The sequence below is a fragment of the Falco cherrug genome, chromosome 4 (genome assembly GCF_023634085.1).
Source record: "Falco cherrug isolate bFalChe1 chromosome 4, bFalChe1.pri, whole genome shotgun sequence".
Lineage (NCBI taxonomy): Eukaryota > Metazoa > Chordata > Aves > Falconiformes > Falconidae > Falco > Falco cherrug.
The window spans coordinates 108,259,824-108,282,449 of NC_073700.1; the positions used below are offsets into that span (position 1 = coordinate 108,259,824).

Below are 22,626 nucleotides of genomic sequence, written 5' to 3' on the forward strand. Positions count from 1 at the left end.
AAAAACAACCAAAACCCAAAACTGTTCATACCTGAGTGTAGGCCTGTTCATTTCCAGAAAATGGTATTAGAACTTCCATCTTTCTAAAAGAAATCCTCTTCTTTTTGTACAGAGCACGGTTATTGTTACAACCTTCACCCAAACAGCCTCTTGGCTTTTCACCGAGAGAGGTGAGCCTTGGCTGGACCACGGAAGCAGTATACTGGAATAAAAGAAACCCTTTTTATTCAGGGAGGGGGTGTGGGGGGTTGTTTAACGGAATGTTCAGGAATGAGGACAATCAGCTCTGCTCAGCTTTCTGTGTACTCTGACTTCTGGGATGTTTTCTGGGATGTTGTATTTCTCAGTTCTGAGGATAAGCGTTCTGCAGAAGATGCCAAGTTAGTATTTACCTCCTCGGCTGAACTGTTAAGTGTAGCGTGGTAGCACGGATGCTGTTAAAATGAAGAAATCGGTGCCCCCAGCCCCAGAGTGACCCTACTGCAATCAGAGATTTTTATTGTAATTCCTCACAATATCTCAACTTCTGTGTCTCGTGCTTTGTATTTATCTCCAAAATAATCATCTAAATGTATCTGGAACAATCAGAGCTAGAAATATGCACTTTTTAAACTTGGATCTTGGTTCTGGTTGGTTTTTGTATTTTTCTTCTTCTTCTTGTATATTTTCTTCTTTAAAACTCTGACTTATCTACCAGGCTAAAGAATAATTTTTTTGTTTATTAAAAAAATTAGTAATTAAAAATTAATTACTTCAAAGCTTTGCTCCTTTTAACATCTACGCAAAGGGCACTAAAGATCCCAAATGTTACAGAAGATGACTGAAAAGGAGAATGAGATAATGTTTACAGATTCTTCAACTTGGTAATTCTGGTTTTGAGAGGAATTAGCCTTCCTGTCTCGCGCAGAGATTATGTCCATTTAAAGGCAACAACTACTGTAGTAATAGAGAGTAACATACTGTAGTTTTTTTTAAAAAAAAGCGAATGTTCATTAAATCCACTTGGTTGGAGATAACACAAGTAGCGTTCTGCTAGCTCAGCTTCTTTATTGCAACAAGAAAAAGTTTATGGTGACCTTTCTGTTAATCATGCTGTAACTGGGAGAGGCGACAGTGAATACCGTATAACGGACAGTTTGGCATATACTGGTGAGAAGTTTTTTCATGTGCATAATCATGGAACATTTCTAACAGTGACAGTTGCGTCCAGGCAGCCCATCCTCCTTAATTCCATGTTTGGATCAGTGGGGTTCACAACTTAAAAACTGAAACCTAAATATAAACAGGGTGAGCATTTGTGGAAACAGCAGTTCTGGAGGACATGCTCTTTGGCTCAGTGTGCTGCAGGGCGGGTGAGGGAGCTCCATGGGCTTCCTGGGCTGCAGCTGCAGGAGCAGCAGGAGGAGCTGGCAGGAGCACCCTCCTCATCTCTCACCGCTTTGCTCTGTGCTGATGGTACATAACCATTTTCCGAAAGAAAGAAAGAAAGGCCATCATACTTTTGGTTAAAAAGCAGTGATTACTGATAGCAATAATTCCTGATAATCCCGTCCTGGTTGCAATCAAACTAATAACCTTGGAGAGAAGAGCCTTTATAATCGCTTAATAAGTAGTTTAAACTTTTAACGCCACTTCTGTAGGCCTGGATTTAAACTCAGCAAAATCCATTTTAATATCAGGAAAAAGTAAGTATCTGAATTCTTGAAGTTGGTCCACCAAATTCATATAAATCTTTAAATCCAAGATCAGTAACTATTGCCTCTTGTAGTAATCTCTCAACAACTTTCATTGACTTCCTTATAAATAATCCTTTAATATCCTGCAGAAGCTGACGGGACAGTGGGAGAAGAATTCTTAGAGATGAGGATGAAAAGGCTTTTTTTATAAACCTGTAGCTGTGACTCTAATTTGGGCAAGGTAAGAATTTATAAAACACAGGTCTCCTTTACAGACTAAAACCTGAGGTGTTAAATGTGAAGAGATGCAGCGCAGGCCTCTTGGCTGGTAGGTTTTTAGTTTTTCTGGAGTCTTTTCTCACTATAATAACCTGTGTGTTTTGAAGAAAACATGTTAAGTGCAAAGGAACCACTGTGCATTAATTTGAAATTGCAAAAAAACTGGTTATTCTTAAGAAAACATCCTATTGTTATGTTTATAATCTATAAGCCTTATCACAGAAGCAGCCTTATCACGTATCCTCTCGTACCTGCGGAGAGAAAAGCTGTCTGAAATGGCAGACTTGGAAAGCGTGTTTCTTTCAGTTGTTCAGCGATCTGGAGCCCAGGAAATTTGCAAGTGTGTTTTGGTTTCCCTGAGGGAAAAAGTTAACGGACCTGACTAAAATTTTCAAGCTGTGGGCTGTTGCCCGTCTCTACAATTTACCTTGCAACTGAACGTTCCCGACAGGAAGAAGGTGACTGTCCCTACTTGTGGGCCTCAAAGATCTCTTATAACTCTATCCAACCCGGTGTCCCAGTCTCCTTAGCACTGTTACTTACCTTCAAGTAAAGCAGTATGTAAATTGTCCCTGCTTCCCTGGTGCTGGGCGCTACTTTACATTAGGATAAACTGAGCTCCCTCCATTCCATGCTGTTTTACCGATTTTCAAGCCGAGGCTGGGAGAGGAATCTTGGCAGTATTTCACCATGTAGCTGTAAACATAGTTGAATACCATGGAACCTAAAGAGCCTTTCAAGCTGTCTTAATATTGTTACTGCCACTATTTAAAAGAGGAGAAAAGCACCGTAAATTCTCTTTTTTTCATTAAAAGTGCAGTGGAAGCAACCAGAAATTTTGCTATTCATATTCACAACAGAACAGAACAAACCCCCACTTCCTGCTCACAAATGAGACGTGCCGGTTTTGAGAAGTGCAGGTTTTCTTCTCATCGCACCTGGCAGCTGACTTGGTTCAGAAATCTTAAGACACCGAGGTCTTAGATATTCAAAGATCAGATCCGATACCTTAAATAGGTTTAAAGCAAAATCTAAGGATTCACATCCTATCCTATCACACATATATTTTCTATCCCTTGCCAAACTTAATTATTCAAGCTGTCTGAAGATTTTTCTTAAAATCCCCCATGCAGACGGGTAAGGCCAGAAGGGCGTGCTTTCCGGTGGTTTAGACATACCCAAAGTTAGAACGGCTCTGTGGAATACACTTTGCGAGTATCTCACAGATAATTCTTTTGGGTTTTTTTATTAACCCCAGCAAATACATTTATTTAAGTATTTTAAATATTATATACAGCTATTTAAGTCTTTAGCCTAATTTATTGTGCTAATAAGTCTGCTTTAGAACTAAATCTAAAACCGTATTTAGTGCAAGAGGATGTACGTTTTCCAGCCTACAAAGTGCAGGCAGGGGAAACGTCCTGAGACCTGAAACTCTCCAGCCATTCACAGTTCTTTTCTTCTAGACCTGGTTGTGTGGTACTAGAACCAGAAGCACAAATAAGCACCAAAAATGCTTTTTTTCTGTTCTACCCGGTATGTTCTGGAATTCGTGCAGCGTTCAGCAAGAACAGTGCTATGGATGCCAAAGAATTAATGATTTTTAATAAACCCTGCAGTGGGATGGCCTACTTTTACAGCAGCAATTTTATGTTTAATGAGATACAGACATTCCCCTCTCCATAATTCTGTCCAGTATATGCTGCAGGATAAACAAACCTGTTGTGTTGCTGTATCAAAGCCGTGACTAGGTCCTGGCTCACAGTAACATATCTTAGGGAAGGACAATTTGACAAACCCTGGTATCATCACTATTTATACACTCTTAATTTGTGTACGTATTTAAGAAACCTTGAGGTAGAAATTCAGCGATTTCTTGGTTGTTTTGCTTTCTGAAACCAGAAAGGGAGCTCATTCAAAGCAGGAGCTTATTGAGTACCTTTCAGTATGCAGGCTTGTGGCTGCCATAGCGGTGCGAGTTCGAACACGTCTCGGAGTCAACTCAGACCACCAAAACAGACTCACAGCTCTCCCGTTACTGCTCTGCTCCTCTTGGCCTGACTAACAGACTAAGCAACCGGAATGCAAGGACTCGCCAAAGGAATGGTTGTGTTTATTCCGTTATTCAACAGCTATTACGCAGACGAAGTTGTAACAGCCACTAAGACCACACAAAATCATAAATTATCCTCTCTGAATTTAACTCCAAATATCTATCCTTTGAATGTTCTCTTCCCAGCTATCCACTGCATAGAACAGTTTGTCACCGCAGTACAACAGAGCACTTAATCTAGTTACTGCTCTGGAAAGAGTGCTGTGTTTTACTCATTTAGCAGCAGGAACCTGCTATCTGGCACACAAAGTATTTACGTAAAAACCTTGCTGTCCCACAATTCGTTATGTGCTTTTCAGAGCTCTTGTTGAATGAATTTATGAACAATGCATAAGATGCCTTAAAGTCAAAACAGTCTTGAAATGACCTCTCTTCTAAACGGGGAAAGTAAAAGTACTTAAACACTACATAACACAGTCATTGAAATCCATTGCCAACGTCTTCTTTAAACACAATTCCTTACACTGGAAACTGTCTTAACACAGTCTAGGTTTTCACAATCATTTGATACCCTCTTCCTCAGGCTAGCTGTTCCATGGATGTTCACAACTGCAACATTCAGTTACTGTTAAAAGTATATGAGAAAACTCACAGAGATTTCCAACAGGATTACAGACAACCACGTGGCCAGTAAATGGTAATGATTTCAGCTGGGAGTTTTTTACTCTAAGAAAGAAAAATTAAAAAAAAAAATCTTAGCACCCTAACCAGAAATCAGAACCTCACAATATACAAGCTATATGAAAATATATATATATATATATATGTATTTTCATGCATGTCACGCATGGTATGTGTGTCTGCATTCCCTTTCCTACTTTTCTTGCTTTTGCAATGCTTTTCCATTCATTTCCATATTCCTAGCCAGGACCCCAGAAAACCAAATGATAAAAATAAAAGGAACAAATTCCATTGAAATGAGAAATGTTATTTCCCCAATAAAAACATCTCAAGACATTACAACAAGCCTTTATCTTTGCAAGGCAGATCTTTTACTTCTGGTAGGACATAAGCTATCAAGGTACTGGTAGCTGTATTTACGGCCTCTTAGGTTAAGTGCTTCGCTTACCATTTCAAATGCGGAAATTAATCAGTCGGGTAACAAACACTTGAAGCTCTAGGAAGTACATATGTTCAACAACTTATGTTCAGATACATGCTCTGAACATACGGGCAGTTGTCTTCTGATTCAGTCAAATATCTGTGCTAGTCCTTTTCATACCATCGTCCATACAGAGCAGCTGTCAGTAGGCCAGAAGATGTTCTATTTTTGCTTATGAAATAGTAGTTGTTTTTCCAGCCCATGTGATCAGCAAAGTCCAAGGTAATACCAGATGTCAACAGTAAAGGGAAGATATAAGGGGTACTCATATTTCCCCATAGCTGGAAATCTATCAGAGCAGTGGCATCTGTAACCTCCTGCCCACAAGTGTTAAAGCTGAGACCACCACACTTCACTAATGCACAGGCCTGGACATAGTACGTGCCGTGCACTGTATGGAGCCCATCAAAAACTCCCAGAGCATATAATTCATCAGTTAAAACATCTCTCCGATAAGTTAAGTAACAACAAAGGGTATTGGCACAAACGTGGAGTTTTCCTTTTTGTCCCCATACAGGAACAAAAGTAAAGTTGTCGTACATCATTTCTGCATAAAATATGGGAGGTAACAGTTCATTTCCCTCTTCTGATGCTCTACCAGGGGTGTCTTCTCTCTCCTTAAAGCAAACTTGATCATCCAGCGAGATGCTCGTAAAAGGCTTGCACGAGTGATGCAAGTTCTCTCCGAATCTTTCATTACTCTCCAAATTGGTTTCGTAATCTGTGGTAATCACAGGAATTTCTGCTACGATAAGCTTGCCACCGTAACTTTCCATGTTGTGGTAGATGAATGATTTGACTGGAGTGTATATGCCGCTCCCTGTCATGCCCAAGGTAGGGTGGTGGATATTAGCTGCTAAAACATTAACATTGAAAGCTGTTGCAAAAGCTTGTTGAAATTCTACAGCAGACAGGAGCGGGAGCTGGTTCATCCAGGCAGTTGGATATACAACTTGTTTCAAATTGTACTGTCTGATGAGGTTCACTGCGGGCTCAAAGAAGAGTATATCAAAGCAAGTGAACATACCAAACTTGCCAGCAAAAGGCGTATCAAAGAATTTATAGTCAGGCTCTGGAGGGGTATCAAAAGCATATTCAAAATACAGATTGTGTTTGCGATATGTGGCGACCAGCATACCGTCATCGCTGAACGCCACGTTGGTATTGAACTGGTATCTTCCATCAGGTGGACAGCGAGGATCAGCGTGGTCACAGGGTTCCTTAGTTCCCAGGTTTGCTACAAGGAATATCTTGTTCTTCAGTGCCATGCAGCTCAGACGCTGGAGAACCTGGAGAACAGTATGGGGAAACGTAAGCACTCCAGAATACTGAGGAATAAGTTTTACTTAAGCAGTCATGACTTATTTAATACTTTTCAAATTATTTCCATATTTGACTATATCTGTAAAATGTAAAAGTACTAAGATTTTGTGACGACAGCTACTGGAACCAGTAGCTTTCTTGACTGAAAAGTATTTCAGATATTAATTTTAAAACAGCACTGAAAAAATTTATCTGGGTTGTACTTCCTAGGAAGTAAATAAAGAAATCTATTTCAAGGCCGTTAATTTTCAGAAACTTCTGACTGTTGCAGGAGTACCAGTGGCTTTAAAACACCATAGGTCACCTGAAAGCTTTGACAAGGCAGTGTAACTGATCTGTGTGTGCCTTTAGAACAGCAAATATCTAATAATAATCATTTGCACCTGCAGTGTCTTGTTTCTACAACGAGATGTTTTTACTCTGAATTTTTTACAAAAAGTGATTACTAGCTACATCTTAAGAGAAGCAGAATGTAAATGGATACGCTTTGCATAGTTATGGAAAAGAAATAAAAAAATACAAAATTAAATACACGCTACAACACTACAGTATTACTGGGATGTTTCATCCATGCAGCAGAGATCTGCACCAAAGACTTTCAGTACTGCAGTCTCCAAATAGGATCTGAACAGCAAACTAAGTTCTTGCTCACTTGCCCATGATAACAGCTAGTAAAGACTCATAGGCAGGAGGAGGTCACTGTTTACAACGGCGATTCATGTTTGCACACAAATTCTGCTTAGTAGGCACACGCATGATTACTTTCATTATATCGACCACTGTAACATGAAGAAGAATAAATAGTTTGTATTAATAAGCATGGTTATTTTCACTTTGGGTTCAGAACCATCTATGAAAATACTACTTTTTGTAACCTGCAGATCACATCTTCTGTAATCACACTTGGTCTATGCTAAGTTGCGACTTCTATTACATTCTAGCAATTCAAGTCCTGTTACTTGTGCTAATCATCTTACACACAATCACTGAGTCACAATGTTCTGCTGTCATTAAAACTGAGTAACGACAATGCATCAGAAGTGAAGATACTGCTATGTTGTTTTATATAAAACAATGTTGTTCAAAATAAAATCATACACAATGTATCTTATTAGAGAATAATTACCATTTCACAGGTTGAGGAGATGACAAATCCAGATGGCTCGTAAATAAGCTAATCTTCTTGCACGTTTGTATCTAAAGCCCTCCTCTGTCAAGAATGATACTAGCATAAACTGAGAGTCCATGAAAACAGACTCTGGTACTAGGAGCTGTTAAACTTCTTGCTTACTTCCCTAAGCAATACGACTAGAGCTAGTTTCCCACTTGGAGCACAAATCTAGCATTCAGTTATTCCACCTCTCTGCAGAAATCACTCCCACATTTACCTCTGTGTCATTGAACAAATAAGGCTCTCTGCACGGATTCCACTTCACAGACTGTGAATGCAGAACAAAATCTAAATAAGGATAAATGGAGCTTCTGGTGAAGTTGAAGCCATGGATTCCATCTTCAGGAAAAACAATGATCTGTGCCCCCTGTATGTAAAAGACAGATATGTTTTGTAGGCAAAGAAAAAACAATCTAAATACAAAAAAATAGTAAAAAAAAAAAAAAAGAATCTCATGGGTAAAAAGCACTTAAGGATAACCCAAGCATAGTTTGACAAGAATGTAGTTAGAAAGTATCTTTTCTTTGACTTCATAGTAGGTGTAACTATGCATAAAAAAAGAAAAAACTTATTTAACCTGACACATACCTTTACCTTGAAAAATAACCTATCTGACATTATTTTAAGGGTGTGCAAGTAAGAGCATACTTCCAAATCCTTGCCAAAAGTATTCTCCATTCATATGAGTCATGAGAATGACATCATTCAGGTTAAAGACTGATGATGTTAAAATCTGTCTTAATTTTTTTCAGAATTGTCCTATTTGCAGATTAACTTTGTCAAAGGTGCTGTACCTCTGTCAAAGGTGCAGCACCACTTAGTCAAGGCTATGCACCTCGATTAGGTATATAGGGCTGGATACAGTACTGGGAATATTGATTTCGGAAAACAGCTTGACTCTGGAAGCAATGCAGATTCTGGTAGAAATGTAGCCATGCCAGAGCTAGGCTGGCTCTACCTGAAGTTGAGTGAGATCTGAACTGTTCCTAAAAATGGGGTGGATTCCTCTTAAATCAGACACACAGTCACAAATTCATGTGACTTTTCATAAGTCAGTTAGAACTATCTGTGCTACAGCTTTGGGATAATTTCTGTGTCTTGGATGCAGTAGTGCACAAAAATGGCTATTATGCTTATGGACGTCTCAAAAAAATTTGTGTGTGTGTTTTCAGATTATATAAAATTTATATAAAAATATAAAAAGATATTAAAACGGTAATCCTTCTGTTCCAGAACAACAGATCTGTGAAACTTGAAAGTCAATTCTTCTCTCCACAACAACAGTAATGCCTTCCTCCTCTGACTAGAACCAGCTTTGGGTTTTCTTGGGGAGGTAAGGAAAGGAGGCTGTGCATAAGAACAGCCAGAAATACTAGTCTCTCTCCTCTATTATAAATAAAATATATTTAGACTGAGAACCATTCCATGGAGGGTAGGAGAAAGGAATGGAAAACTTTACTTCCACAAAGCTGTTAATGGTGGAACATTCGTTTCCAAAGTATTTAACTTCCTTAGTTTTTAGAAACATTCAGGAATTTCCATTGAGAGCACTGGAATAAAATCAAACCCAAAGACAGCTGCCTGTAAGACAATCTTTCAATAAAAACATTCCATTTAAGAAAACAGAAAGGAGCTAGGTATTCAGACCAAAATAGAATATTCATTTCCCTATACTAAATAACTATAGGCGTGTTTTTCCAAGCTTGGAATAACTCAAAGTCAGGCGACCTCCTAATTGGCCTGATTTTTTTCAGAGCTGCTGGCAGGTCATAATGTCTGAAAACCCAGACCATAGTTATGTATATAAATATGGCTTTAGTTGCCTGGGAACACAAATGTGAAAGATTATCCTCAAAGAGCACTTACTCTATATATACATGGGACACATGCAACTGCTACTAAGCTGTGGTATACCTGTCTTGCAGCATCTACTACTTGCTGTTCATAGATGTCCAGGTTTCTGCCCATGAGCTCCAGCGCAGACCGTCGATCAACCAGGGCTGCCGGGTTAGGACTCAGTATAGACTCGTGTTCATACACGGCAGCAACATAATGCCCATGCCTCTTAACTCTTCCTGAGACAACTTGATAGCAAAAAATGCAGACGAACAGCTTCCAGCACAGATCCATCATGGTATATGCCATAAATCTAGAACAACAAAAAAAACCAGACGGGGTGGGGGGAGCTTAAGCAACAAATCATGCCAGGCATTTAAATTTACAATTAAATATGGATGGTAACTGAGACTCTCAGCAGTGTTTGAGCCAAGAATGTTGTTTTTAAATTACTCAACAACCACACCCATATTGTTTCCACACCTTAAATATATCTACCTTAGTGCTTTAAATAACTGTGTCCTGTTTAAAAGCATTTCAGCCTCATATAGTTCAACTGATCCCCTTGCTTAGTCTCCCTTTACAACTAACTTCAGCATTCATTTATAGATTATTGCACTACAGACATCAAAACACCTTTAGGAAAAGTTACAAGCAGCTCGCAAATGTGCAGTTTCTCCCTCATCTGGCGATGGAGAATGTATTTAAAAACAGCATTACCTAAAATTACTTGGACACAATCTTTAGTAGTCAAGTAGAAATACAACTTATTTTATCAATACAGAAACATAGTTGCCAAAAGAATTAAATACAGAAGTAGTGTCTAATGTATCTATCATGAAAATGCTTCTCCTGATCGATTATGGATTCACTCTATTCCAGCTCCACACATGCAATTAATAGACTAATTTGTCTCATCCAGTGTAGCCTTTTTCAACATTTCTAAAAACACTGAGTGCAATTTAGATCTTCATTCCTCCTATACAATGCAGATGGGTAAGGTTGAAAATGCTTTCATAGTAATGACAATTGAGCAAAAATCCATACAAAATGCATAAAATTTGCATTACTGAGCTTTTCTTAAAAAGAAATGAAGAATTGGAGAGAGTGCCCCAGCCTTCCAGACTCACTAATATGGGCTCCCCATGTAGCCTTATGACTTCCCAAGTTGGAAAAATACTTCTATAGAACAAGGACTCAGTATTAAGAAATATTACAGAAATTCCGTGTTATTCTGAATTATTCTTAGTATGAGAATTCTGTAATTGTCACCACAGTGTTACTAGTATCACTAAGGAATTAAATCAGTATCAGTGAAGTTGAAAGGGCATGCAGGAGAAATGCACTAACGCTACGTATTGACAGCCCACAGTCTTCAAGTTCAGTTACTGATTTTTAAATTGCATTTGCTCTTTGATAACTCTTATCCAAGAAAAAGAAAGTTCCAAAACACTTGTAGCTCTTGAATCACTCTTGAATTTTTGTGACCCACTACTCCCTAATTTTTTTTGCAAAGCAAATACAGACTTAAAGACACGTGCATCAAGAGCCTTCTCTAGTTCCCATTAGGACTCAGCAGGAAGAAAAGATCAGTTTTAAACTAATCCCATTTTTCTTTTTATTCATGTTAAATAGTTTCATACCTAAAAAATAGTTTATGACAAATTAACTTAAAACATCTTTTCTTAATTCCAGAATAAAAAGCAGGTAATAAGAAATCTTCAATATTGCCTTTTTTTTTTTTTTTGTCTGAACACCAACTGGTTTAGTATCTAACAATGAACAAACTGAAGTGTGAGGAAAGGTATTCAAAAAGCATTTAGTGCAGTGTCTTAGTTTTAAGTCACTTGTTTGCTTCCCTGAGCTCTACATGCTATTTGCAACCCTGGTTTGATAGCAACACATTCCTGCGTAGGACAGGAGAACCATAACCTTAGTGCCCATGGTAGGCAGAAGACTTGTTTGCTCAACCAGAAGGTTTTAATATGTAATAACACTTGTAAGGGTCTAGGAGTAATTCAGCTATTAGATGCTGCTAAGGTCAACTACTTATTTTCTTGAGCTTTAATTTGCCAATGTGTCCACATATACATGTCTTCAAGGGTAAACTTAAGTTACCTAAGCACAATAAAAACAGAATAAAGCTTTGGCATCTCTGTTAAACAGTTATATTAAACCCCCTCCATTTATATAATCACTTTTGAGAAGTGATGTACACCAAGCTACCCTTGCTATTCTGCATCGTGAGGAAAACACTCTGTACTTACTGGGGGGGTGGGGGGGGGGTGTGATTTGGCAACGCAGTTCAAGAACAGAGGATCCTACCTTGTCCTATGCAGCTCAGCTTTGCACATGAAGTACCAAGGTACACGCGAAGATATAAAGCAGTAGAAGGAGGAGGGAGAGGAGAGGTTGGAAGCCTCTCACAACTAAGGAAGCCACTGAAAATAAACATATTGTGTTGCACTTCCCCCCAAAAACCATCTTTCTATTCCTGTTATCCCTTCAGAACCAAAACACCTATTTAGGACAGGAATAGGTTCTAGTCAGCTGTTCCTCAATAAAGTTGTCAACTAAGATGTAATTAGCGTTCATCATTACTACTGATGGAAAAAGTTTGAGAGTTTCAGATCACTGGATGGAATTGCTGTGTGTCAGAAAAATAGCCTTTTTGCTTTCTAAGCCAAACACACAAACATAATGGGCTTCTACAAAATGTTGCACCTTAGAAACATGCTTGGAGAATTCTCATTTTTCTGCAAGTTTATTTTCTGGTGGTCAGAAACGCTCAAGCACTAACCCAAACCCCTTCCTCATTTAGATACACAAGAGGTTTAGCACTGAATATCCAGCTACACAATCCCATCTGGCTGAACCGGGCCAACTAAAAAAAATAACACCTCTGAGTACCTACCCTTGGTTGTAATCACTGCTAGTCCTACAGACAATGGCCGAGCACTTGGGTGAGCGCTCCCTAATGCCTCTCCCCCATCTAAAGGATTGCCTCTAACAAGGAGAGCTGTGACAAGCCCCAAGGCTGGACCTGGGGATAGTAACCTTTCCAGCCAAAATAAAGATACCATCAGGATTTACTCGACCATTAGGCTGTTGAAATTCTAAGTAAATCCCGGCCACATTCTGGGTTTTTTTTCCCCCTCACAGAAAATGCTATAACATCTAATAAATCCTTTCCTTGAAGAAAAGTTAATTGGTTTAGGGTCTACAGAGCTGTCACCTCACCTGAGTCACAACTTTAAAAGAAACTGTCATGAACTTAAATGCTTTATAATTTAATCTCTTTTTCTGTCCCTTTCCTGTGATTTATGTGGTCTTTTGTCTGGCAGATACGGTTCAGTAGGATCATCTCACCCAAATGTAAGTATTTCATAGCAGTATTACTGTCACACAGTCACAGTATCCTAGTTACAGTTCTATACAAAAGGTAAAAAGACTGGTGTTTAAGTTTAGTTGCTGACTGAGACAAATTTTCCCCCAGTCACAGTGCAGACTGTTTTCCTATTCAGCTTTTCAGAACCATCTAACCTCAGTACATTGTGAAGCAAAGCATCCTGTCACTCACTTTTCGACAACTTTGGAAACTTAGAAGTTTGTCAGCTCCCACCATACATAGATATATACACAGAGAAAAGCAAAACATACACTGCGTCTTAGCACTTTTATACTCAGAAGAATCCAACAGACTATAAAAATCAGAAGTAGCACAGCACTAGCCTGGGTCCTCTTCCACAATTAATAGCAAATGCCTGTTCAGCTATAGTAACATAAATAGTAATTACTAGGCAAAATATTAAATTTGCTATGAAAAAATAATTTTTTTACACCGAGTTATATCCATGAATTGTGATGTTGCTGCCATTCTAATATATAGCATATATAACACAACAGCCCCTACACAGATGTAAATACATAATGAAACCCAAGGTTTTTTCACTGATCCCTCCTGTCTACTGCTTTTATATGCTGCACTATATTTTAACACAGTATTTTACTATGTGGGTTTTGATGAAGGTTTTTCTAGCAACGCAATCATAGCTCAAAAGAAATGCAAGATACCTGTTTATATTATCTAAAGAATGTATATTCTGTGTGGAAGTCATGACACAACCCTGCTCTCGTTTCCTGGCTTTTACCCAGAGGTGCCGTCCACTTTTTACGAACGTTGCCCATTCTAACATAAAGTTTTACAGTTAAGTTTCATACATTTCACAGGATTGCTGGAACACGCTGTGTCTCATTAGAAGACCTGCTATCTGACTTCATGAGGCCGAGCCAACGCTGCCACTATTAGCGGTTCAGCTCGAACAGCTAAAGATGACGGCCAGAACAAGCCGGCGGGCGGGGCGGGGCAGGGCGGGGCAGGGCGGGGCAGGGCGGGGCAGGGCGGGGCAGGGCGGGGCAGGGCGGGGCACCGCCCACTGGGCCCAGTGCTTGCTTCTGGCACCTGAGCGAGCTCGGCAGGGCCAGGCAGGCAGAGCCAGCTGCAACCCTGCGCGCCACCCTTCAGATGGCATTCTGGAGAAGGGTCTCACACTGCGCCCCCGGTTCTCCTCATGAATGTCGGCCTCGGGTTATCTTCACCTGAAACGGCCCCGTACCTGCCCCGCTCTGCCTCAGCCACCTCCGACCAGCTCCACCAGAGGCACCGCCCTGCTTACCGAGGCGGCTGGGCCCGCGGCTCCCACAGGCCCTGCCCAGCGCGGCCTTTCGGGGGGTGCCTGCTCCCGCCTCCCCCCGGCTGAGGCCCACGGCGAGGCGAGGCGCGGAGCGCAGCCCCCACGGCCCCCGCTCCCGGCAGGAGCCGGCCAGGCCCGTACAGCTCCCAGCCCGCTCCCTGCCCCTCACCGTGGGGCGGCACCCGCCGTCCCGCCCCAACCGCCCAGAGCCGGGCTCCGCACACGCCACTCCGGCGGATGGCGCCGCCGCTTAACGGCCCCCGCCGCACCGCCAGGCCAGGCCAGGCCAGGCCAGGCCGCGCCGCCCTCTGGCGGCTGCTCCGCGCTCGGCACCGCCACGGGCCTACAGCTGCGTGCAGAGGGCAGGCGCCTTCCGGCCTCTGATTGGGTGCCCGCTCTAGCCAATAGGAGACTTAGCCCAGCTCTCGGCCTCGTCCCCACGCTGCCCGCCAGCGGGGTCAGAGGTGGCGGTTCGCGGCCCTTGGGCCCGCCCCCTCTGCTGTCTCATTGGTCGGGCGGCGTGACAGTCAACTGCGCCGACCTTCGGCCGGGGGTCCGGTTCCGTCCTTCTCGCCGGGGGGCGGCTCCGGGCTGCGCGAAGCCGGGATGGCCTCCGGGAGCGGTGCGGCGGGGGAGGCCGTCAGCGGGGCCCAGCTCATCGCTGAATCCCTTAAGGCTCAAGTAAGAGCGCGGGGGTGGGGGGACCGGCGAGCAGCTTCCGTACGGCGAGCGGGCAGGGACAGTTCCCGCCGGCAGCGGTGGCCGGCCGGGCCGGGGGCTGGCGAGAAGCGAGTGTGCGCGGCCGGACTCACCCTGCGCACCGCTGCCGCTCTCCCGGGGGCTGGCAGAGTGGGCGCGAAGGGCCGGCCCTGGGGCGCTGTGGGAAGGAGGGAGGTGCTGCCGCAGCAGCCCGGTGAGCGGGCCCCGCCCGGGGGCGGTGCGGCCCCGCAGGCCCCCCCGCCACTCATTGCGTCCCTCGTGTGAGCTTGCCCGTTCCCGAGCGCGCCCCCGCTCCGCTACCAGCGAGCGGTGCCCGCCGCCCCCTGCGGCTGTGCCCGCGGCCACCGTGTGCTCCCGCTGTGTGCAGTTAGCAGGGCGGTGTCGTGTCTCCGAGCTGGGCATGGTGCTGAGCTGACGCTGCTCGGAACAGAAGACTTTGTTTGGCCCGTGACACACAAAACGTAGTTCTGTTGTAATAAAAAGCAGCATATTCTTTATCTGTACTTCTCTTTGGGCGTACCGTCCTAGTTGTTTCTTGTGCCTTTTTGATGTTAACGATCTATGAAAGTGTAAAAATATGAAACGCTATGAGGAATATTCAGAGGCAAAGCTGACACGCTGAGAAACAGGAAAATAATGTAGCAGAGGCATCCCGAGTAAGAAGGGGTCAGTGAAAAGCACTAACCATATGCTGACTGAGGAGCTGGGCTGAGCTGCTGTTGCACTGCTTGTAAGCCTCCAAAGCCCTGTGCTTTCACAACTGCAGAGGACTGAGCTGCAAATGCTAACTAGTTTTACATCTTTCCACAGTGGCCTGTGAATGCATATGTTGTGACAATTTATTTTTAGACTGCTTGTGTAGTTAGTGTGACAGTGTTTGGCATGTGCTTGTTAAAGCTATCATTTTGAAAAAAAAAAATAAATCCTGATTTATTTTTTCTATATATTTGTCTTTTTAGAATATTGAATACATGTTTGGTATTGTTGGTATTCCAGTCACTGAAATCGCAATTGCAGCCCAAGCAGTTGGAATAAAATATGTAGGAATGAGAAATGAACAAGCTGTAAGTATATATCTGTAGTAAGAACAATCCTTTTTTTTACCAGTTTTACAATGGAATTAAATCCAATATACATTTTCTTACTAGAAAGAGTGTGATCTGTGAATGTTCCTTTAAAGAACCTGTAGAGAAGCAGTTGCGGTCATTCTGGAGTAAGAGAGCACTGATGCGTTGGGTTGGGTGTTTCTTTTTGCCCTTCATCTCTCACTTCCGTTTTTAAATGCCCCTTCCTTTTCCAACTTGATAGGGGCGTGTGTTTTGTGTATCTGTCCCTGGATAATTAGCGATTACTGTGATTGTTTAGAAGAACAATAACCCGGGGCAGTTTTAAACTTCAAAAAAACCCTTTGCTAGATTGTTACTCAACAACAACACGCACTGCTAGTCATTAGTTCTTAATCTTTAATAATAATTATCCCTACGTATTCAAGGCAATCTGTTCTTGATAATCGTATCTTAAGTTAGTTGTGAGTATACAATATGCTGGAGCTGGTGCAGTGTAGTTAGCACTGATGGTGCTGGCTGTCAAGGGAATCAGGCTTGAGAACCCTTCAGTAAGGGCAAGCTGGAGCCAAACTGGGCATATTTTTTCTCCATCCCTTTGGGTGGATATCTTTTTATAATATATTTTGGTCTCTGAACAGCTCTTATCCATTGGCCTCCATGCCTGGACTATGGACTGTGTGGTGCTGGATGGTGCTTTCCCAGGCCAGGCGTCTTATCCTGTTGCCTTCTTTCTTGGGGGTTAGTTTTTCCCCTTGCTTAGCCATTGCTGCTTTACCTAAAGCAAAAAAAGTATCTTCCCAGATCTTGAAGTTGCACTTTTTCAGTGACTAGTAATTGTCCATTAGCAAATTGTTTATTATTCTGGGATTGTAGCTTTCAGACTGCGTCTTTATTTTCAAGGCCCACGCTTAAGTTCTATGTGGTAACAAAAGACAGCATGTACCAAGATCAGGTTCATACAGCAGTGTCCTGGTTTTGGCTGGATTAGAGTTAATTTTCTTCCTAGTAGCTGGTGCAGAGCTGTGTTCTGGATTTAGTATGTGTATAACGTTAACACAGTGATGTTTCAGTTGTTGCTAAGTTGTGCTTACTCTGAAGTCAAGGACTTTTTGGTTTCACGTGCCCTGCCAGCGAGAGCTGCACAAGAAGCCGGGAGGGAGCAGAGCCAGGACAGCTGACCTGAACTAGCCAAAGGGATATTCCATATCGTAAAACATTGTGCTGAGTTTATAAATGGGGGGGAGTTGGCTGGGAAGTGCTAATTGCTGCCTGGGGATGGGATGGGCATTGGTCAGCTGGTGGCGAGTAATTGTATTGTGCATCATTTGTCTGTCTTGGGTTTTATTTCTCTTTTTGTTGTCTCACTTTTCATTACTATTATTATATTGTTATGTTTCATTTCAATTATTAAACTGTGCTTATCTCAACCCATAGGGGTTCCCTTGGTTTTTTGTGATTCTCCTCCCCGTCCCACCAGGGGTGGTGGCGGGGTGAGGGAGGAAGCTGCTGTGTACTACTCTAGTTGCCAGCTTGGGTTAAACCACACAAAGCAGGTTCTCCTAATAAGTTGATCACAAGCCCTACTAGCCAGTCCTGGAACATTGAGCATTAGCTACAGTTAACTTAAGGGTCTCAGACCTGCTCCTAGGCATGGCAGTACTGTTTTAACCGGCCACAAAAATGCTTAACCCTTGTTTCCTTGCTGTGTGGTATCGTTTTGCTTATTGAGTTGAAAACAGAATAATTAAACCCTGCTTAGCGTGCTTGTAGTTGTACGGGGAGAATAGGCTTCTGCTTTGGCTACAGTTCAAATCCAGCGCTCATGGCTTGTGAGCTTTGGGTTCCGTGCCTGCAGCAGGGATTCCTATGTTTCTTCCTGATGTTGATTCTGGATTTGCTGGACAACGGCATTCTGTATGCCTACATCCTTCTTGCCTCTCTGAGGAACATAAGGATCTGGGTTCAGCTGCTCAGTGCGACCTTAACAGATAATGAGTGCTGTTATTTACTTTTTAGTTGTTAGGGTGCAAGGTTCATTAGTAAACGGGTTTTCATTATTACTCTTCACACAAAAAAATCTTTTTAAGTATACCTTCAAAATTATTTACAATCTCCTCTCCTCTAAATACAGATAGCTTTAGTTCGTGTTGCTTCGTTGTGGAATGAAGGAGTAAGAGTTTTAATGGCAATGACTGTACATGAACCCAAATTCTATGTGCTGCTTTAGTTTGCCACTCGGTTCTAAAATATGATTGCCATGGAAACTCAACATTGTGCTTTGAGCTCCATTAACAAGATTTTTAGTAACACCTACTCCAAATATTTCTAAGCTTTTGCACGTGGTTATGTCATCAAGTTGTTATCTGATTCTTGAACATTAGTGGTATTTTTCTTTTCCATATCAGAGGCATATGAAAAGCAGAAAGAGGTTTTTCTTGTCAATGTACTACTTTGTCAACAATTCCCGGTCTTAATACTGCAAAGAAAATAAGGGTTTCCTCTACTAATCTCCATGCTTTTTCTCAGTTGGTCTGTATCTGTAGGAGCATGAGGATGCTAAAGACTGTTTCTCCTTCCATGTAAAAGCTTGTAAGAAGTCTGTGTTTTCACTCATTTAAGCTGAGATTACTAACAAGCTGTGTTACCTAGAATCACTGATAGGTTTGAGGGAAATATTGAGTAGCTTTGTAAACTTCTAGAAGGAGCTTTTGTGTTGCTTACGCTTCTTGCCACAATAGCACTCAAATAAAACTAAAAAAAATTAATAATAATCTCGACTCTATTTAAAAGTGAAAGAGTCATTCTATAAGGCCAGGAGCTTACTTTAAAAAAAAATAAATTAAAAATGCAAAATTAGTTCCATTAAGTGTTAGAACTTGCTGAATTCAGGACAAAAACATGTGAATATGAGGGAGTTGGCAATGTCACATGTGTGATGGAGTTCTTGCGTCGCCACACTAGCTTCTGTTTCTACTGGATCACATAACAACTTGTTACTAGCTGTAATTTATATCTGAATGTTTAATGTTGCTACAGAAGTAGCAGGAAGACATGCTGCATAATAATACTGCTGATAAGCTATGCTAACACGTTGTAGGCATTATTTTTGTGAAAATTATTTAAACTGCAAATTTTCTTTGAAATATACAAGGTATCTAAAGCTGTCTGGTACCAGAAATGGAGTGAGAAGTAATTCAGCAGCTCAGCTTGGAAAAGACAATTCCTAATTTTCTAATGAATCTGTAGTGTGTGGTTTCAACGTTTTGCATAATTTCTGGAATACAATGAGTCATTCCAGTGATGGCTGGATTTCTGTTTGTTGCCTTTCTCTTGCAAATTCCTCTTCTGTGTTAGTCCAGAAGGCAGAAGTTTATGTTCTATTCGTTTTGCTTCCCTGGTTTTAGGGGTTTTCTTTTATGCAGTTGTTTTTTACTTTCTTGAATCCCAGATATTCCTAATGTAATATGCTGGAACAACAGAAGTCTGCAGTGTGGAGAGGAGTCTTGAGAATTTTTGCATAAACCTTCAAGAACATGCTTTGTGTTCTTTTTGTTCTGTTTGTGTGGGGAGGGTGAAGGGGTGATTTTACTTAAATTTAAGCTCTGATAGTCATGGAAAGATCTGTACCTGCTTATTTTTCAGTATTTTGGTTGAAAGTTATGTACAAAATAGCATGAAATGTATATACAACAATAATTGTATGATTAACTCCAATATTTTCCATAGGCCTGTTATGCTGCATCTGCTGTTGGATATTTGACTAGCAGGTATGTTCCATATTTACTAATATTAATAATATGATTTATAATTGTGTTAGACTCAACAGAAGCTAGGAGTGTTTTGTTTTGGAGCTGGGTGTTTTTAGTGTGCAGATGTAGGGCAGTTAAAATGGAACATGAATTTTAAAATAACTTTCAAGAACAGTGTCCATATTTCTGTTGCTATGATTCAGGGCAGGAGCAAGGAGGTGCTTACACTCATATAATATTGTCTATCTTACAACTTTATTTTTTCCTTTTTAATATTTGAATAGTAGCTTAACACCGTTGGTATGAGGAGCAGAAATCATGCCGCTGTTTGTTGCAATTTGGTGGACCTGTGAAACCACGGTCTCATCACTGGGTGTATCGTTCAACAAACACCTTATCAATAGAGAAACTGATCATGTGCTTTGCTGTCTCCCCTGTGCTTCCCCTGACAAATACTGGCTTTTCCACTTTTACTCCATTTTGCTCTTAATGTTGCTGGAAGGTATTCTGTGGCCTGTGACTTGTGAGGTACTTCTTGGGTATCCTATGGACCCTTTTCTTAAGTAAACATCTGGTTTCTGCGTGCTCACAAGTGCAGGTGATCATTCCTTATTCTGCCTGGCAAGCATGACACCTGTGTTATGCTTTGTAACTTTTCTTCCTCTGAACAATCCTCTGGAAGTAAGCTGAATGATTATTTTTTTTTTCTTTTGATACGTAAAGAGTCTGTAAAGCTACTAAAAAATGCTCAGTAGTTAAGAATGATCATTTTTATCCCATTACCTGGAGTAACAAGTGCCTTTGCCTGAATTCGACTGTAATAAAATTTGAGTTGAATGAGATGTACTTCTTCCTTTGTGAGCTTTCTTCCATTGATACCTAGTGCTAAAGTGGGGTTGAGAAAACTGCAGACATAAATGGCTTATCAAATTCCATATAAATGCTAGGTGATGGGAGTAAATGTGATCAAAGTAGTAAGGAGCTGTGTTATGATCAGCCTGTATGCCAACCTCTGTGTAGGTGGCATGTGACAGCTGTTCAGTTTTTCAATTGGGTTGATGCAGCTAAATGATTTCTGATTCCCATGTCTATCTTTAGTCTTTCATACAAATCCCTTGTTGTTCATGCATTTTGATGACATGAGAGAACTTTAATATTTTATATTTAAGTATCTTACTGATTTTTGTTGGTGATTTATTGAGTGCCCTGTGCTTACTTTTCTTTTCTATCTCCTTTTTTTTTTTTTTTTTTTCCCTCCCCGCACCCTAGACCAGGAGTATGTCTTGTAGTGTCCGGTCCAGGTTTTTTACATGCCCTTGGTGGGATGGCAAATGCAACCATGAACTGCTGGTAATGTAACTATATTTTGCCGTTAAAATTCTAGTAATTGTTTGCTATTGTTTGTTGCAGATGTTGAGCTCCACAGTATTTAGTATAGGATTTTTTTGTCCTTTGTTGTGGATAATGAGAAGGGAATTCTTCATTTATCAAACCTAAAAGTAATTTAGGTCTATTTTTTATATGCTCACGGATAAAATTTTTCTTTTTGTCCTAACCTGTTATGCATATATTGGAAAATCAGTATATCTGATTGTATGGATACATTTGAAAATTGTATCCATACAAGTCAATATTCAGCCTGTAATACTTTATTGATTGTGGAGAATTTCAGAGGTTTTTTCTAAGTTTAAATCCATGTTGCCTTTGAATTACTGTGTTTCATATGTGAACAAATTGACAACTGCATTATTAATATTTGTATTTGCTCCCCACACAGACATTTAGAGCAGTAATTAGGTATTGCATTAAATGATGTACAGAGTGATAACATTTACTCCCACAAGCCTTTCGTGGGACATGGCAGCGTTAGCTGGCCTGCCACCAAAAGCTCTGCGAGGTATGTCAGGTAGCTGCTCTGGTCATACCACGCACATGTGATCTGGAGCACTAGATTAGCAGTGCCTGATAGTCAAGGGAAGCTTGATAATGGGAATGCTAACAAATCAACTCTCTGCCACTTTGAAAAAAGATCTGAAATGTTCAAATTATTTTTTAAAAAATGACTTATTGACTACATTTGTGCTGTCCCTATATGACCTTAGATTAAAAAAAAAAAATAATTTAAAACCTTGCATTTAAACGTGGATTTGGTTTTAAGAAAGAGGCATTCATGGCACTTGCTTATGGATTTGCCGGAGGCATTTTTGTTTTCTCACAAACTTATTTTTGCCTGAGATAAGCTGTTTACCTGACTTGATCTTGCATAAACCTGTATTCCTGGCAAACAGCGAAGGGAGTGACTTACCTCGTTTAGGAAAAGATTTGACGGTATAGTGAGAAGATGGGTTTTCACTGACCAAATCACATGGTTTGCCCAATGATTTTTTCATTGGTCACAACAGGCTTGCTTTTTGCCTGCCATGTGCCACAAGGAGAGAAGTAAGCATTCGCAAACCCTGAATTTAGCCTAATCAAGCTAATTTTCTTTGGCTCCTTCATTAGTAGGCACCTCCATTGCGTGTTTGAGAATCCCAGACATGCTTTCGCATTTACTTTTGGCTGGCATGATCACTGTAAGAAAGGGTGCTAGGTTTTGGGGAAGAAGATCAGGGAATTTTCTGTTGAGTTAAACTGATTAGCTTTCTAGCCTGTTTCATTAGACACCAGCATGAATACTTGGGCTGGCACTACGGAGAAGCAGTATGGCAAGGGAAGAGCAGGAGTAGCCCAAGCAAAGGAAAGGAGGTGAAAATACAATACACCTTGAGGGGTTTGGTTACACTGCTCTGACACAGTCTGCCGTGAAAAGGGTCGTAGGCCCATAAAATTTCCACACCGTTCTCCTAGCCCTGCTGCTTGCCCTCTTGACCGCTGCGGCACTTGTCTGACCCACAAA

General features: G+C 41.2%; 2 protein-coding genes across 5 annotated transcripts in view; one reads left to right on the plus strand and one right to left on the minus strand.

Annotated features, from left to right (window-relative positions):
• On the minus strand, nt 1–15,583 carry BTD (biotinidase). Of its 3 annotated transcripts, none has more exons than XM_027814694.2 (4): nt 15,007–15,583; nt 9,579–9,813; nt 7,882–8,031; nt 1–6,459 (listed from the first exon to the last, which is right to left on the minus strand). In XM_027814694.2, exons 2-4 carry the CDS (start codon nt 9,807–9,809, stop codon nt 5,275–5,277), a joined length of 1,566 nt encoding a protein of 521 aa, XP_027670495.1. In that variant the 5' UTR covers nt 9,810–9,813; nt 15,007–15,583; the 3' UTR covers nt 1–5,274. The 3 variants fall into 3 exon arrangements, with proteins under 3 accessions (XP_027670495.1, XP_055564808.1, XP_055564809.1); XM_055708833.1 differs by lacking the exon at nt 15,007–15,583 and adding an exon at nt 14,364–14,513; XM_055708834.1 differs by lacking the exon at nt 15,007–15,583 and adding an exon at nt 14,177–14,317.
• HACL1 (2-hydroxyacyl-CoA lyase 1) overlaps nt 14,695–22,626 on the plus strand; it is a 23,978-nt gene continuing 16,046 nt past the window's right edge. The window contains exons 1-4 of one of the 2 annotated variants that reach the window (XM_005445796.4): nt 14,697–14,875; nt 15,874–15,978; nt 19,708–19,748; nt 21,000–21,080. In XM_005445796.4, the coding sequence (XP_005445853.2) occupies nt 14,801–14,875; nt 15,874–15,978; nt 19,708–19,748; nt 21,000–21,080 (302 nt within the window). In that variant the 5' untranslated portion in view covers nt 14,697–14,800. Of the gene's footprint in view, nt 14,876–15,873; nt 15,979–19,707; nt 19,749–20,999; nt 21,081–22,626 lie in introns of both variants that reach the window. The other variant, XM_027814693.2, reaches the window with a different exon arrangement.